This window comes from Squalius cephalus (assembly GCF_949319135.1).
Source record: "Squalius cephalus genome assembly, chromosome: 8".
Taxonomy (NCBI): Eukaryota; Metazoa; Chordata; class Actinopteri; order Cypriniformes; family Leuciscidae; genus Squalius; species Squalius cephalus.
Window position 1 is genome coordinate 35839420 of NC_137129.1, and position 15566 is coordinate 35854985.

The window sequence follows — 15566 nt, forward strand, 5'->3', positions numbered from 1 at the left end:
AATCTGGTTTAATATGTATTATCCTTGTCTTATTTATCAGACATTAATCGTTTTATTTGGAGGTTTAATGTTTTTTTTTATTATTATTATTTTTGTTTGTCTTTTCTTTCTTTCTTATTTTTTTAAATGTATAATACACAAATAACTAATTGTGCATGATAAAGTTAGATGCAGGTAGTGACCCCTCTGCTCAGGTGAATGACACCTGCTCCTGTAGTTTTTTTAAAATAGTCTCTGGATCAATATAGTGAGCCTACAGACGCTCGAACTGCATTCCCCATGAGGCTGCGCGGATTCTCAGCGCGTGAGAGAGTGGGTGAACGCTGAGGGTCGCGGCAAAACGTTTGTCATCTTTTCGTTTTTAACTAAATGTTTCACACAGCACCAGGCCAAGTCGTCGAGGGAACAGCTGATCATCGCCCCCCAGCCTCGGTACACTTTCAGTCAGATATGAGCGGCAGCGGGCGGCCCAGGACGAGCTCGTTCGCTGAGCCTCAGGGGGCGTCCGGAGCCGCTGCAGCATCCGCCGGAACCACCGCTGTCGTGGGGAGCAACGCAGGAAAGTCCGGGGTCTCACAGGCCTCGGCGGATAGTTCATCTGCTTGCTCAAATTTAAAACTAGCTAGTGAGTATATACGCGAAGTTATCTCAGTTATGACTGTTTAATGAACATATCGCTTGTATAATTAAATAACACACCCATGCTTTCTTGATATTACCTGTTATGTCATCTCCACGAAACTAGCTCATGCTAGCCAAGGAAAATGGTCAAAATTCTGAGTTAAGTTATTATTAACGAGAGCTATAGACTTGGCCTCAAAACCTTTTGAGGTGTTTAGACAGCCTTTTGGGAAATTAACACAAAGTCCTGTTGCGTTTCCATGGTACAGTGATGCTAATACCATGGCACTTTCATATAACATGGTACTGATTGCCATATTCATGTACATTGATATTTAACGTTACATGGTACTTTGTACTTAAAGAAAACCATGGTGCTACCAGAGGGAGAAAATAAATACCATGGCAATACTATGCCCAAAAACATTGCAGTAGCCTAGTCAGTATTTTGTAGTGTATACGCATTTGTAACATGTGGATAATGTTATCTAAATAGGCTGCACACTAGGATTTAAAACACTATCATAAACTTGAGAATAAATGGTAGACAACCAGTTCAAGGCTCTGTCATTGCAGTGATTGTTCAGATGTTTTACTAGGCAATTCACTAGGTTTTAGGGCATGTTCAATAGGTGGTAACTACCTGTCCCGACACGCCCACTGTCATAATGTCCTGTGTGAAGGACACAGGCAGGACAGGCCCGTATTTAATGAGATATGTGCCATGTTTCCTTTAGAATGACAAATACACTGTTTTACACTTTTTACTAAGCACACATGCACAAGGTTTGGTTATGTTTCTGTCCAATTATGCATATCATTCTACAGCTTTCATACCACTAGACACTTTGCAGTGACAGTGATGTTTTCAGTAATTGACTTTATTCATTAAAATATTTTCTTAATATGTTATGAACCAATACACCTTGTATATGCCAAGTAGGTAGGAATATATGTATATTTAAAGAATAGCGTTGCTTTTTGAATGAATGTAGTTGCTGCAAGAATGTATTGGCTAATATTTGCTCATTTACATTTACAGGAAGCACCTCAGCTTTGGTTAATCAGATCTAATGTCTCAAATGTGTTTTAGGAGATAGTGGGAAGGTGACCACAGTGGTTGCCACCCCAGGCCAGGGCCCGGATCGCCCGCAGGAGGTGTCCTATACTGATATCAAGGTGATCGGTAATGGCTCCTTTGGCGTGGTGTATCAGGCACGCCTCATTGACAGTCAGGAGTGGGTGGCCATCAAGAAGGTACTTCAGGATAAGCGATTTAAGGTACGACACACACATTCAAGCGTATTGGTACGTTGACCCGATCTGTTTAATAACATATTTTAAGTATTTATATTTAATATAATATGGTTACTTTGTACTAAATTACAGATTAAATTGTGACAAAGTATTATAATATTATTAGTCTTTGACATTAACAACAAAAGATATGGAAATCGCGTTTAGTTGCATTACAGAACAGACCTGCAAACCATTTATGGGTTGTGACCAGTGCTGTTAACTAAAACCATTGAAATGTGTTTTTGGTAATTGAAATAAAGCTGAAATCAAAACAAATGTGTAATATATATATATGGTGGGGGTTTTTTCACGTGAATTTTCTGTGAAAATCATTCCAAACACTATCATCGCAATTTCTTCCTGCATATCATCCGCCATGCTTATTCTGAAGTCTCGCGAGATTTCCTGTGTGTTCACAGTCGAGACTCTGGTTGAAAATCTGTTCGTGTGTGTAGGAGCAAAACGCTTAAATCTAGGATTTTTTTGTCCTCATGTTTGTGGTCTATCACATTTTGAAAATCTTATAAGATGTAAAAAATCTTTTGGTGTGTATCCAGCATTAAATGAAAAGTAGAAATATTGCCTTGGCAACTAACTGTAGTAATTAAGTTGAAGTACTAAAATGACAAAAACTGAAAGAAAAATAAAGGCTATATAGAAATATAAAAAATACGAGAGCATGTAACAAAATGACTAAAATTTTAAACGGAACGGAAAATAAAAAGCTAATTTAAAATGTTAAAATACTAAAACAGCAATGTTTTAGTGGACCGTATACAAATGGCTGAGGGCGTAAATATGCTAATACGGGACAGTCCGTCAGCGGTCGTGGGCGGAGCATGAACAATATGACATCATATTGCTCAGTAAATCAAAACGGCTTGATTATTGAGAGTGTTTAGACTTTTTGAGGATTTAAAAAAAAAAGGAGTGAATTTTTTTTTCATTGTATGGTGGTTGTGTCCACACACTGCAAAGACACATTTATATGCAAACACCATATACAAGTGAATTTTGCATCCGATGACCCCTATAAGCAAACTATAAGTACATCCAGTTCTTTGTATGTTACGTGACAATCAACAGATGGTTTTCATTCAGAGGTTGGCAGTACACACATTTTTGGAAAGCAGTCTTGGGTTAAGAGATCATCTCAGAAGCACAGGGATATTCTGATTTGAATATATCACCAGTGTGTGGTCATTTAGTCGACCAACGCCGCCCTCTTTTAGCCTGAAACCGCTAACCGTTTACATGACCCACTTGTGCTGTTCACTACCAAAGCAAACACTGTGCCCTTGAACAAGGCTCTTAAACCCAGGCTGCTCTAGGGATGATTGTACTGTCGTGATTACTTGCTTGTAAATATTGTGACGTCTTTTATCCCTGAGAAATGCTAACAGTCTTTCTTCTGTGTTTATGAAGAATCGAGAACTACAGATCATGAGAAAACTGGACCACTGCAATATAGTGAGGTTGCGCTATTTCTTCTATTGCAGTGGAGAGAAGGTAAAAACCTGACATTTGTTGCAAAGCTCTATATTATGACCTCAAAGTGAAATCAATATTTACACTACTTTTAAATGTTTGTGTATTTCTTGAGAATTCCTGCTGAAATAGGTTGAAATGGTTAAAAAGATAATGGTGACTCTTTTCATTCTGATGGTCTAGGGTTGTCTAATGGTCTTGTTGTGATTTTTAAAGGGTTTATATCCTCTCTATAACTACACTACATGATAGAATGATACATAAATATTAATTGACACTACACTAAATGAATATAGATGCAAGGATTTTCCCAGAATTGTTTTGGCCATGTAGTGTGTGTGTTGTTTTTTGGACAGGTTATTATATTTCATAATCTACTAATTTAATGTGTATTTATTCCACAGAAGGATGAGGTATACCTCAATCTGGTGCTGGAATACGTGCCCGAGACTGTCTACAGGGTGTCACGACACTTCAGCAAAGCTAAAGCCATTATTCCAATCTTTTATGTGAAGGTAAAGTTGACTGAACAAGCATTCTCTAATACTGAGTCAGTTCTTGACTTCTTAAAGGCAACACAAAATCAAAATTCACATTATTTATTCTTTTAATAAATGTCCTTGGTCTTACTGTGCACAATTCGTCAGTTTATGTCAAACACAAGCAGCTTTCAGTTTGACTGATATTACTACAGTTAGAAGAACTATATTACTTGGCACAAAAAATATTGTGATTATGATTAATCAATTTAACTGTTTAGAGTTTTATTGGATTTCTTTCATAGTTTTGCTGTTGCCACTGTGGGAAAATCACTGTGACGCACAGCTTCTCAAGGCTTATTGCTTTAATAATTACTTTTCACCACCTCTGACATAGCCAAAGCTATATGGACAGGAATAAATATTAGCTGATAATATCACAGCCCAGATTTGACTGGATTGTGCAAAGTCCCTCCCTCAGCCTACCATACATTTCATGCGTGATATTCTGTTTTACTTAGAAATGTCACATTGTTATAATGTATTCAGTAATTTATTTATAATACTGTTAATAATAATACAACAACAATAATGAAAATAATAATAATATTATTAATAATACTTATATATATTATTTTGGCAGAATGGGCTAAAATGTGTGTGTGTGTGTGTGTGTGTGTGTGTGTGTGTGTGTGGGGGGGGGGGGTTCAATTTTGCATTTTTATAAGTTTTTTTGTTAAAACTTTGTAAAAGATAAAAAAGAAATGCATTACATTACTTAATATAGATGTTTGAATATTGTTTCCTGTTGTCATTGAATTTTCTTCAAGATGCTAGTAATAAAACTACACAGAATTTCTATCAGTCTTCATTAAGGAAAGATGGGGACTGATAAAAAGAAAGATATTTTTGCTTACTTGCCTTTATTTTCTCTTAGGTGTATATGTATCAGCTTTTCCGCAGTTTGGCATACATCCATTCCCAAGGTGTGTGTCACCGAGATATCAAACCACAAAACCTTCTGGTGGACCCAGAAACAGCTGTTCTCAAGCTCTGTGACTTTGGCAGGTCAGTGCTGCGTGTGTGTGTGTTAGTGAGAGAGAGCACGAGCGAGCGGGTAGATTTGATGGGTTCTCAAATGTGACCTTATGTCCGCCAGTGAACATTATGTTCGGTTTTAATGTGTGTTACACTATTACAGTCATTGTATTTTGAGAGTGCACCTCTTTATAAGGACGGGCCTTAGTTGGTGTCTAGATTTGATGTATATTGTCAATGCATTATCTCGCCCTGTCTGCGGCCTTATGTAAGGTATTGTTTCTGATTGGGTTGTTAAATACGTAAGCAAATGCCATTATTCATGTTCTCTGTTCTTTGACAAAAGCAATATGCATTGAGATATTGATGCTGATGGTCAGATTGTCTTTCTGCTTTGTTCCTTTGTCCTCCTTTGGCCCCATTTTTTTATGGATTCTCATTAAAAACGGTTTCTTTTTTTTTTAGCTGTTTTTATGAACACTTGAACTATTTGATGGCAGGCAGATATGATGACCACTGTAATCCAGACCACATTTGTTTAATTTATTGCAATTTCAAGTAATTATTTGTGTGATTGTTTAAGGTACTTGTTGGCATTCAAGTCATTGCATTTTCTTTTGTTTATTTTGAGGGAACATGAACACTGGCTTTTGTGTCTGGAAAAAAGTGGACAATTTGGCAACTGAAAAAGCTTGAAAATAGTCATTTGGCCGAGCATGCACATCGGAGTGGAATAAGTGCTTTGTTTGAAAGTGCATCTGCATTGATTTGAGTATTATTCTGGAGCTGTTTTCCCAGCAGTTCTATCATATGCCTTTTTTTTATTGCAAAGCATTTAATACAGAATCTTTTGAACAGCCGTGGTGCTGTGCACTTTTTTTTTGTGCCGGGATGGAGGGAGATTTTTGACCATTTTGTGGGGTTGAGCTTGTTTCACTGTTTGTTTTATTGAGGATGTATAAATCTGTCATTTTTTCATACTGACTGCCTGATTTAAATTTGTCTCATAATTCAAATCTGTCTCAGTGCAAAGCAGCTGGTAAGGGGTGAGCCTAACGTCTCGTATATCTGCTCACGATACTATCGCGCCCCTGAGCTCATCTTTGGTGCGACGGACTACACCTCCAACATTGACGTCTGGTCAGCTGGATGTGTGCTGGCCGAACTGCTGCTGGGGCAGCCCATCTTCCCTGGAGACAGTGGTGTGGACCAGCTAGTGGAGATCATAAAGGTAAAACTAACCCTTTAATTTTGATCAGTACATTAATGGCTCGTTTCCACCGAGTGGTATGGTGCAGTACGGTAAAAAGGCTGAAAAAGCATGCACAAGTGACGATTCTCTATCAACCAATCAACGTTCTGCGTCTAGCTCCACCCTTTAGTACCAGACTACTGTGCTAGGGACCCCAACGGAAGGGTCCCAAAAAAGTGGTACGGTACAGTTCGCAATTAGGGTACCATTCACAACTTCTGTCAATGGAAACGGCAAAAATTGCAGACTGTACTGTACCGTATTGCTCGGTGAAAACGAGCCATTAGATTCAGTTCTACTATACATCATCAAAGGATATGTCTGGACTTAGGAGCTTTTAGGACCTCTCCAGTTCAGAGTCTTTAAACAGAAGCCAGAGATCCTTCACTCCACAACAGACCAGAAGTAATCCGACTGCCTTACCAGTCTTTCTCCAGGAATATCTTTATTTATAAGAAGCCAGACCTTGGTATATTAGACCTTGATGAATGATGATAAAAACTTGGAGAACCTGGGCATTAATTTGGACATCTTAATTTAGACTCACTTTTGCACTATTCCTCCCTGGGATCTGAAAAGGCCAAATGTCATATTAACCCTGAATCAACACAAAAAGACAACAACACACCCTCATGAATATCGGCCGAAATCTTTGGAGTTAAGATGCAGTTTTCCTCTTCATAGACCTGTATTCACAGATGGATCTGAAGCAGATAAACATGAGTCGGCAGACGCATTAATTGGAGATAAAGATCATGGCATGTGAATCCCAGGACAAAGTTCTGCCTTTACAGATGAAGCTCGTGCTTCACTCCTGGCTGTAGAAATTATAGAAAATGGACAAGAACAAAATTTCTCAATCTTCACCGACTGCCTTCAGAAAATTGAATCTGTAAAAACTGATCATCCCATAATTATAAGTATACTAGCTAAAGTAGCTAAGAAAATCTTCAGTATATTTTTCTGCTGGGTTCCAGGTCATATTGGTTTATCTGTTAATGAGAAAGCAGACATCGCTGCAAAGGAGGCTCTCAGCTTGAATATTTCAGTGTCAAATTCAACCCTCTGATCTCAGACCAGTAATAAACTCTTATATTAATAACATGTGGCAGATGGAATGGGATGAATGCCACGAAAATAAGTTACATGAAATAAATCCTAGTATAAGAAGAATGTTTTTTTTTTTTTTTCTCATTTCAAATCTAGGTATGATCAAGTTTGTTTTTACATAGACTTACACATGGCTATTTATTAAAAGGTGAAGAACCACCATCATGCCTAAAATGACTGTTAAACATATTTTACTGGACTGCACTGTTTTTATAATGTAAATAGACAATGGTTTTATCCAGTGATGAGTTTAGCTGATGTATTTAAAGTATCACCTGAATGTATTTTAGAATTGTCTAGTATTAACCTTAAATAGTTTTCAACATTGATAATAACATTTTTTGAGGAACAAATCAGCACATTAGAATGATTTCTGAAGGATCACTGAAGACTGGAGTATTTATGCTGAAAAGTTATTTTAAAATGTAACTTTCACAATACTACTTTCGAAAACATTTATTGACCTCCGTTTTTATGAATGATTGTGTTTGTCTCCATACACAAACACACACACATCTGAATTGGAATCACACATAATGTTGCATTTCAATAAATTCAGCATAGTTCGCTTAACAAACATGTTTTTTTTCTTCTTCAACCCAGCATTCTTCACAGTTGTTTCTGTCTGTCTGCTCAGGTACTTGGAACACCCACAAGAGAACAGATCCGTGAAATGAACCCGAACTACACTGAGTTCAAATTTCCACAGATCAAAGCACATCCATGGACCAAGGTAAAATCTCACACCCATATCTGGCTCATATTTACGGCCAAAGCCATGAGGTATCTGTTAGCAGTGTTAACTGGCTTATAAATTTTCTCAAGTAACATCTTTGGACATTTGGCAAGTTTACTGCTTGTTCTGATCAAGAACTGTTCACTTTAACGGGAAAAGACCAATTGACTGACATGTGAGGTAAAAGACTATTCTTGAATATCTTACCAAGGTTTTTATACTTGAATGTGTACTTAATTTTTTACTAGTGGATTGAGTTAAAAGAAATTCCAGAGAGTAGCTAATGTAAGTGAGCTGTCTTTTAACTCTCGTGTTGTTTCCTCTCGTTTCTCATTTCTTTTTTTTAATATAATTCCTCCACAGGTGTTTAAACCAAAAACTCCTCCTGAGGCAATAGCCCTGTGCTCTCGGCTGTTAGAGTACACACCAGTGACTCGACTGTCCCCGCTTCAAGCTTGCGCTCACACCTTCTTTGATGAGCTGCGCCAACCTGGCACCCGTCTGCCCAGCGGTCGAGAGCTGCCTCCGCTTTTCAACTTCACCATGACAGGTGAGTCACATGAGCCTTTCATGCGTATACTTTGGATCAAACTTCTCACCGATTACATACAGATGTCATTCAAGTAATGCATCTCAAAACAGATTTCCATAAGACTAGTATCAGTTTTAGCCTGAGGCTATTTAGTCTCAGAACAAGGATCCGGATCAGGGTATTTAATCAGCCTTTTCTGTAATTCCACCTGTGAGAATCACTTAATGCAGACATCAGAAATCCCTCCAGTGCACCCAGAGCATTTATTAAAATTAGCCTGCAGTAACGGCTTGTTCAGAGCTGAACCAATCACACATTAATAAACTTTTTACTATTAAGCACTTTGATCCACTCTGATAAAAGGCAGTATAAATAACACGATCCATGTGTCATGTTCACAGTTTTACTGTTTTTACTTTATTTCAAACTAATGCAGCTTTGGTGAGCATAAGATAATTACTTCAAGAACATTATAAAATTCTACCGACCCCAAACTTTTGAATGGTAGTTTTTTAAAATGCAAAGGATGAGGTCTGTCATTATTTACTCCCCATCTTGTTTGTGTGCATGATGACATGTTCTGTGCAGATCTGAAGAAGCTTATCAGTAAATGATGATTTAAATTAAAAGTCTTTCCCTCACACAACAATGCATCGTATGACCAGAAGACTTCAGACGTAATCATTTAGACTACTTTGATAATGTTACGGCCTTTTTGAAGCTTGAAAGCTTAATTTCCTATGGAAATGAATTGCATGGACAAGAGCGGCCAGTGCAAATCTCTTTTTGTGATCCACAGAAGAAATAAATGAATACAGGTTTGGAAAGACACGAGTGCTTGTAAATTATGACCGAATTTTCATTTATGGATGAACCATTCCTTTAATTCTAAGGGTTAGAAAGCGGGCAGCAAATGGTTATGCAAAGCTAAATTACAACTACGTTTGATGCAAGAAACCTTGACTAACATAATTGGACTTCAGGGAAAAAAATCAAATGCTACAGAAGGGATTTAGAGGAGACTAGCTGCACTTTGCTCAGCTTCTACAAAATGATCCTTTTGCTTTTCTTGGATTTGGTTTTCTTCGGTATTGCTTAGTGATACAGTGCTTGCCCATTTTATGGGATAGTGTGTTAATCGTTTCTGTTCCTAAAAGAGCATTTGATATGTTTGCTTAGTTGTTTGTTCCTCATAGAGATGTCAACAGAGTGTGTTTCTCTTTATTTCAGAGCTGATGATTCAGCCCCAGCTCAATTCCACTCTCATTCCACCTCATGCCCGTGCACAAACCGTAGCATCCACCAACGGTAATGCTGTTATTCTTCTTAGTGATGGTCTGGGAGTGAATGGGGTTAAGACCACTTTAAATCAAAATTTGATGTTAATAAATTCTTCCTGTTGTTTTATTGTGCATGATTCATCAGTACTTTTTTTTTTCTAATGAGGAAAATGCTTTCTTTCATTATCTTTTATAGACAATTTTCTTCTGAAATAAATTTCCTGATGTAGTAATGCCTTTACAGCGCATTTAACGCCTGTTACACCAGTGGTTCCCAAACTGGGGGTCCCAGAGTTATGAAAAGGGGGGTGCGACAAGGCCGCAATTTTTTTTGTTGGTACGATTATAGTCGGAGGAATAATCACGGTTTCACGATTATTATGCATTCATTAATTTCACAACATTATAAAATCACATGAACACTCTTTAGATTTTAAAGTGTTATTTATTGCTGCCTTTTGAAACAGAAATAACAGTTACCAAATAATACAGCAAATAATGAAAACAAACAAAAGTCCATCTCTCCCTTTGGAATTAAAGAAAGGTGACCTCTGCTCTGTAATTCCATGTCAGAGGTAGAGAACTTGGAAACATGGTGAAAAAAAATAATCTCATAAGATCTTATCTTATCAATAATACTATAACAGGGATTATAAATCAAGTCTTTGTCTCTTTGGAATGAAATATAAGCTTCATATTAGCCATGTATTTCCCTTTTAAAGAAAACAAATGTAGTCAAAGGCTGCTTTACTTCTGTCTTAAAGGCTCTTTTGATCAACTATATTACATATGTAATGTTAAAAGTTCACTGACTGGAGGTCTTGGGAGGACTACATTAGAGACCTTTGTCAAAATTGATTAAAAAAATGTATGCTACCTTCTCCCGGTGAAGTGATGCTGTCTACACTGGATGTGGGGCAGCTCAACGCGACAACAAATTCCTGTCAGTAAACCAATCCCCATTTCTATTTCTGACATACTCCAAGAGCTTGCGCAACTTTTCGCAACACAAAATGACCATCTTTCCACCAAATCAGAAAGTACACACTTTACATCAGTCAATCAAGCGTAATATTATGATAATCACTATTTAATGATAGAACTTTAGTAATTAGAACTAAAACTTGGTAACCATATATGAATGCATATTTGTCATTTTAACTGAATTTAGGACTGTGGTGGGGCTTAAGATATTGTTGGTCATTCAGCGAGTGAATTAACTAAAAAATATATAATAGTATGAGTTGCTGCGTTCATGAATATTAATCACAATGTCAACTCTCAAGCGTTCAGTCAGTGCTCAGCGAGTGAAAATATATCTATGCTGCTAAACTTATACTTAGCCTCTAACACACACTCTGGCAAGTCAAATCTAAGAATTTATTAGCCAATGGCTAATGATAGATATTATTTAAACGCCCAGAGTGAAGATTTAGTTGCATATGCGAGTGATTTACCCGCATTGTAGAGGGTTGTGACAGTATGAAGCCGAGATAGTTAAGATGCCACTTAGAGACTTCACATCATGAACACAAAGAGAAGCCCATTGCAGTTGAGAACTTGTACTGCTGTAATAATTACAATGTTTCAGTTGTGTCTCAATGGTTCGGGACAGTTGTGGACCAAAGGTCGCAGGTTCGAGTCTCTGTACCGGCAGGAAATGTAGATGGGGGGAGTGAATGAACAGCGCTCTCTTCCACTCTCATAACTCACAACTGAGCAAGGCACCTTACCCCCAATCGCTCTCCGGCGCTGCAGCAAAAATTGCTGCCCACTGCTCTGTGTGTGTGTGTGTGTGTGTGTGTGTGTGTGTGTGTGTGTGTGTGTGTTTTCAATATTCAATGCTGTGTGTGTGCACTTGGATGGGTGAAATGCAGAGCACAAATTCAGAGTATGGGATACCATACTTGGATACACGTCACTATTTTTAAAACTTTTCAAATCAAACAGGGTTATGTCTGAGAGTGTCTTTATGTGGGTGAATGTTGGTGTGGGGCATGAGATTATTTTTATCTACAAAATCGGGCCTGGCAGAAAAAGTTTGGGAACCACTGTTACACTATCATTGAAATCACTAATATATATATATTTTTTTTTTTATTATTATTTTTTTTTTTTTTATATCTTACCAACCCCAAAACTTTTCAATATATATTCTATATTAATTATAATTAATTTTTGTGGAAACCCGGGATTCTTTGCTGAATAGAAAGTTACTGACCCCAAGCTTTTGAAAGGTACTTGGATGTATTTTGTGCAAGTGTATGTGTATGCCGATCACGATGACAAATGTTATTTTTCAAAGTCCTCTTTTTGTTTTGTCCTCTCTCTTCTCTGTCAGATGGCTCTGAAGGTTCTGTACAGCCTGGATCTACTCTGACCAACAGCACCTGAGGCTGTGACTCGAAAAACAAGCTTACACACCACAGCATCTGAGCCACCACAGTGCACATCTCTCCCTCTGACAAACACATACACAGTCTTACACCCTCTTTACCTCATAGACGGCTTCTCCTCCCTATAGCTCTAATTCACACATTCACAGACTGATTCAGGTGTCACGCGTTTCAGAATTACCAGTGACTGCACGGCAGTCTGGAAAGCCTGATGTTTGCTGACTGTCTACTGAGAACCGTACTGTACACACACACCGACACACTGCCATGTACATGCAACAAACAACAACAAACAGAGTTATACTGCTAATATTTGCTTCAGATAATAGAGGTAGTCAATATCGAGCCCAGAACGGCTGCGTAGGCACGTAGCAAATCTCACACGCAACCATAACGCAACACCACTCGTGCTTTGGAGGTCAAATGCGATTGGTTCAGTGGCTAGGGGCAGGTCCTCTGTCTAATTTTTATCTTAATTTATTTAAATTAACATTTACAGTGGATGTTTTACCTTGATTTGTTGAGGAGTAACGCTCACTCATCCCTCTCAATCTCCCTATCTGCGGTATAATACATTTAGCAGGGAACAAGCAGTCACGGTAAATTACGTATCTTGTTGTAAATGTCGAGCAAAACAGGCGGGATTAAATGTTGTGGTTTTATACAGTTATTTTAATATCTTGCTTTTACCTTCCAGTAAATGTATTTATGGTTTTCAAATGCCGAATTGGAGGGACTTTTGAGAAAGCATCTTTTCCTTGTGGAACAAAGAGATAGTTGGGAAACTGTTAAACGTTATTGTTGACCATAAAGAAGGGAAAGAATGATTGGAAGACGTATGCAAGACAATAGCATATTAATATTGTTGTACTGAAGTGACTTTATATTCCTGGGCATTATCATTAACTTTTAATGATGCTCCGGGTCTAGGCTTTTTAATTTATGCTTGTGAGATTACTAAGTCTTCATCCGTTCAAAGTCATTTTTGAATGACGTCAGGCCTGGAGACTGAACCATGCATCATAATTCAGTGTTTCAGAACGTTTCCTTTCTGTTTTAGCATTTCAGTCAACACAATTTTTCTGATCAGTTAAGATACTCTTATATTTAAAGGCCTTTGTGGTAGAACAGTTCTATAAAATGTTTGTGAAATCTCCACATGAGTTTAGAATCGTAACGTTAAATGGTCTGTCAATCGTATCGATCCACAAAATGACCGATATCTTTTCTTTTCTTGAGAACGCATATGTTAGCTTCTCAATAAACCCTGTTCTGAGGCCCTCAATGGCCCATCTTCCAACTTTCTGTGATGTTCATGCTATTCTCCTGTCCTGTTTTGTTTTTTTTGTTGTTCAGAGGGTGTGCTTTGACCAGGTTTGCTCCACCCATCTTTATGTAAATATACTTTGGTTTTTAAGCCCTGTGCAGGATGTAAATATCAACACTGTACCACTTTTGTGTTTTCATTGATGTCTTTCTCTCCCTTCATCTCTCTTGGGCTGTCTTCTCTTAGCTTTGAAGATGTCAGCGTTCATTTTGTTTGTCATTTACAGTATTTATTGTTTTGCACTGCAATGTTGGGGCTGAAAGTTTCACGTTTCTGTGAAATAGTAACTCTTATCAGCGTACTGTATGTCAGTTTATAAGCTCAGCACTTAGTTTGGGAGGGAAATGGAGTAAAACTTGAGGTGCATGTCCAACAGGGTCATGCTTTGTTCTCGACTTGGCGATTTGAGCACATTTTTGCAAAAGTGCAATGGAAGTCATGCTCATACGTTCTGTTTTTCATGAAAAGGATGCTCTCTGAAGCGAATCAATTGCTTGAAATACTGCGGCTCTTTGTGGCGGTTTTGCCAATCTGGCTTGAAGCCTCAAAGACAATGGAATGTGTTTATTCTTTAATCTGACACCTGTGAATCAAGCCCACAGCAACATGTATGTGTGCTCTTAGAAAAATGTGATTTTTTTCTTTTTTCTTCTTTTTTATATATATTCAAATGTGTATTTGGCTTTGAAGTTTATTTTCCTCCCCTTTAAGGCTTGTTAAATGAATTGAGACCAGCCAGCGAAGTCTCTTCCCCTTCATTGCTCCTGTAATCCTGCCCTCCCCCTTGTCTCTGCCTTAAGCCTACCGTACAAACGTTAGCCTGTTATTACCCTTTTTTGTTAATTGTTGGAACTTTCTGCCTCAACGTTTCGGCCCAGGGGAATCGTATCCTGAGACAAAGAGAGACGAATGGAGAGAGCTTGTAAGAATAAATTGAACTCATTTAATAAAGTGATGAAACTGAGATTTTAGAGGCAGTGCTGGTGTGTGTGTGTGCTGTGAGTGAATTGTAACATGCCTTACCTGTTTAACATTACTTTAAATGACCATCTATTTGAATGAATATATGGTAGGATCAAAAGTATGAGTCCACACTGAACCTTTGTGATTCAAAATCTGTTTGTTTTGAAGGTTTAAATATAAGTTTGGGTTCATGAATATATATATATATATATATATATATATATAAACCATTTGTATTAAAATAGAAAAATGCAAAACAGAAGCTTAATTAATAGTGGTCTTGAAACTCTAAACCCCGCTTAATGTGTAATATGCTGTGAATATGATGTCTGTGTGTTTAGTACAATATTTGTAACTATATTTGTTTTTATAAAAGTTATTTAGCAGATGCTTTCTTGCCCAAAGCCTTATACAGGACAGACAGTCTGGAAGGGACCTGGAGTGAAGGGATATGCTCTGTGGAATAAAAGAAACAGTGAGTACAGTGTTATCATATTAAGACACAACCTTTTTGAATCCTTGTTCAGTTTGTACCAGCTTGTTGTATATTGTTACAGGCAGGTGAGGCCATAAAGTGATACAAGAATGACATCAAAAACCCAGAAGACTAATTCGCCGCTGGTTCCTTCAAGATTTTCATGTTTTTTTTTATAATGTTTTTTTTTCAGTTTATAAATAAAATAAGGTCTCTGGTAAACATAACTTGACCATACTTGAATGTTTTGCTCTACAATTTAAATTACACACCCATATCGAAAATGCACATTTTGAAGCTGTTGTTTCTAATAAGTAACTAGATAACTGATTGGGGGTGTGCAGTTTACATTGTTTAGCAAAACGTTCAAGTATCGTCAAGTTATGTTTACCACAGGCCTCATCTTACTCATAAATTGAAAAACTCCATAGGAAAATCTCGAGGGAACCATTGGTGAATTAGACTTCCAGGTTTTGACGTCATACCTGCTGCACTCTTACATCCTAGATAGGTCCTTGTTCCTATAGATATTTGAAGGCTTTCTCAGACAATACACGATTAAAACTCAAA

At 37.6% G+C, this 15566-nt stretch overlaps 1 protein-coding gene across 3 annotated transcripts; it reads left to right on the forward strand.

Moving 5' to 3' along the window:
* The first annotated feature begins 228 nt into the window (after nt 1-228).
* Nucleotides 229-14548, forward strand: gsk3aa (glycogen synthase kinase 3 alpha a). Of its 3 annotated transcripts, XM_079878641.1 has the most exons (11): nt 229-312; nt 383-625; nt 1715-1902; nt 3346-3429; nt 3813-3923; nt 4825-4955; nt 5952-6156; nt 7925-8020; nt 8387-8573; nt 9786-9863; nt 12177-14548. In XM_079878641.1, exons 2-11 carry the CDS (start codon nt 451-453, stop codon nt 12227-12229), a joined length of 1308 nt encoding a protein of 435 aa, XP_079734767.1. In that variant the 5' UTR covers nt 229-312; nt 383-450; the 3' UTR covers nt 12230-14548. The 3 variants fall into 3 exon arrangements, with proteins under 3 accessions (XP_079734767.1, XP_079734766.1, XP_079734765.1); XM_079878639.1 differs by having other exon boundaries at nt 255-625; XM_079878640.1 differs by lacking the exon at nt 9786-9863 and having other exon boundaries at nt 251-625.
* The last annotated feature ends 1018 nt before the right edge of the window (nt 14549-15566 follow it).

What these genes read in the sequence shown, in the direction of transcription:
- gsk3aa (XM_079878639.1), top strand. Translation starts at nt 370, where the DNA reads ATGTTTCACACAGCACCAGGCCAAGTCGTCGAGGGAACAGCTGATCAT. An exon ending in CTCAAATTTAAAACTAGCTA is followed by an intron (nt 626 to 1,714) that starts GTGAGTATATAC and finishes AATGTGTTTTAG; the next exon opens with GAGATAGTGGGAAGGTGACC. An exon ending in TTTCAACTTCACCATGACAG is followed by an intron (nt 8,574 to 9,785) that starts GTGAGTCACATG and finishes TCTTTATTTCAG; the next exon opens with AGCTGATGATTCAGCCCCAG.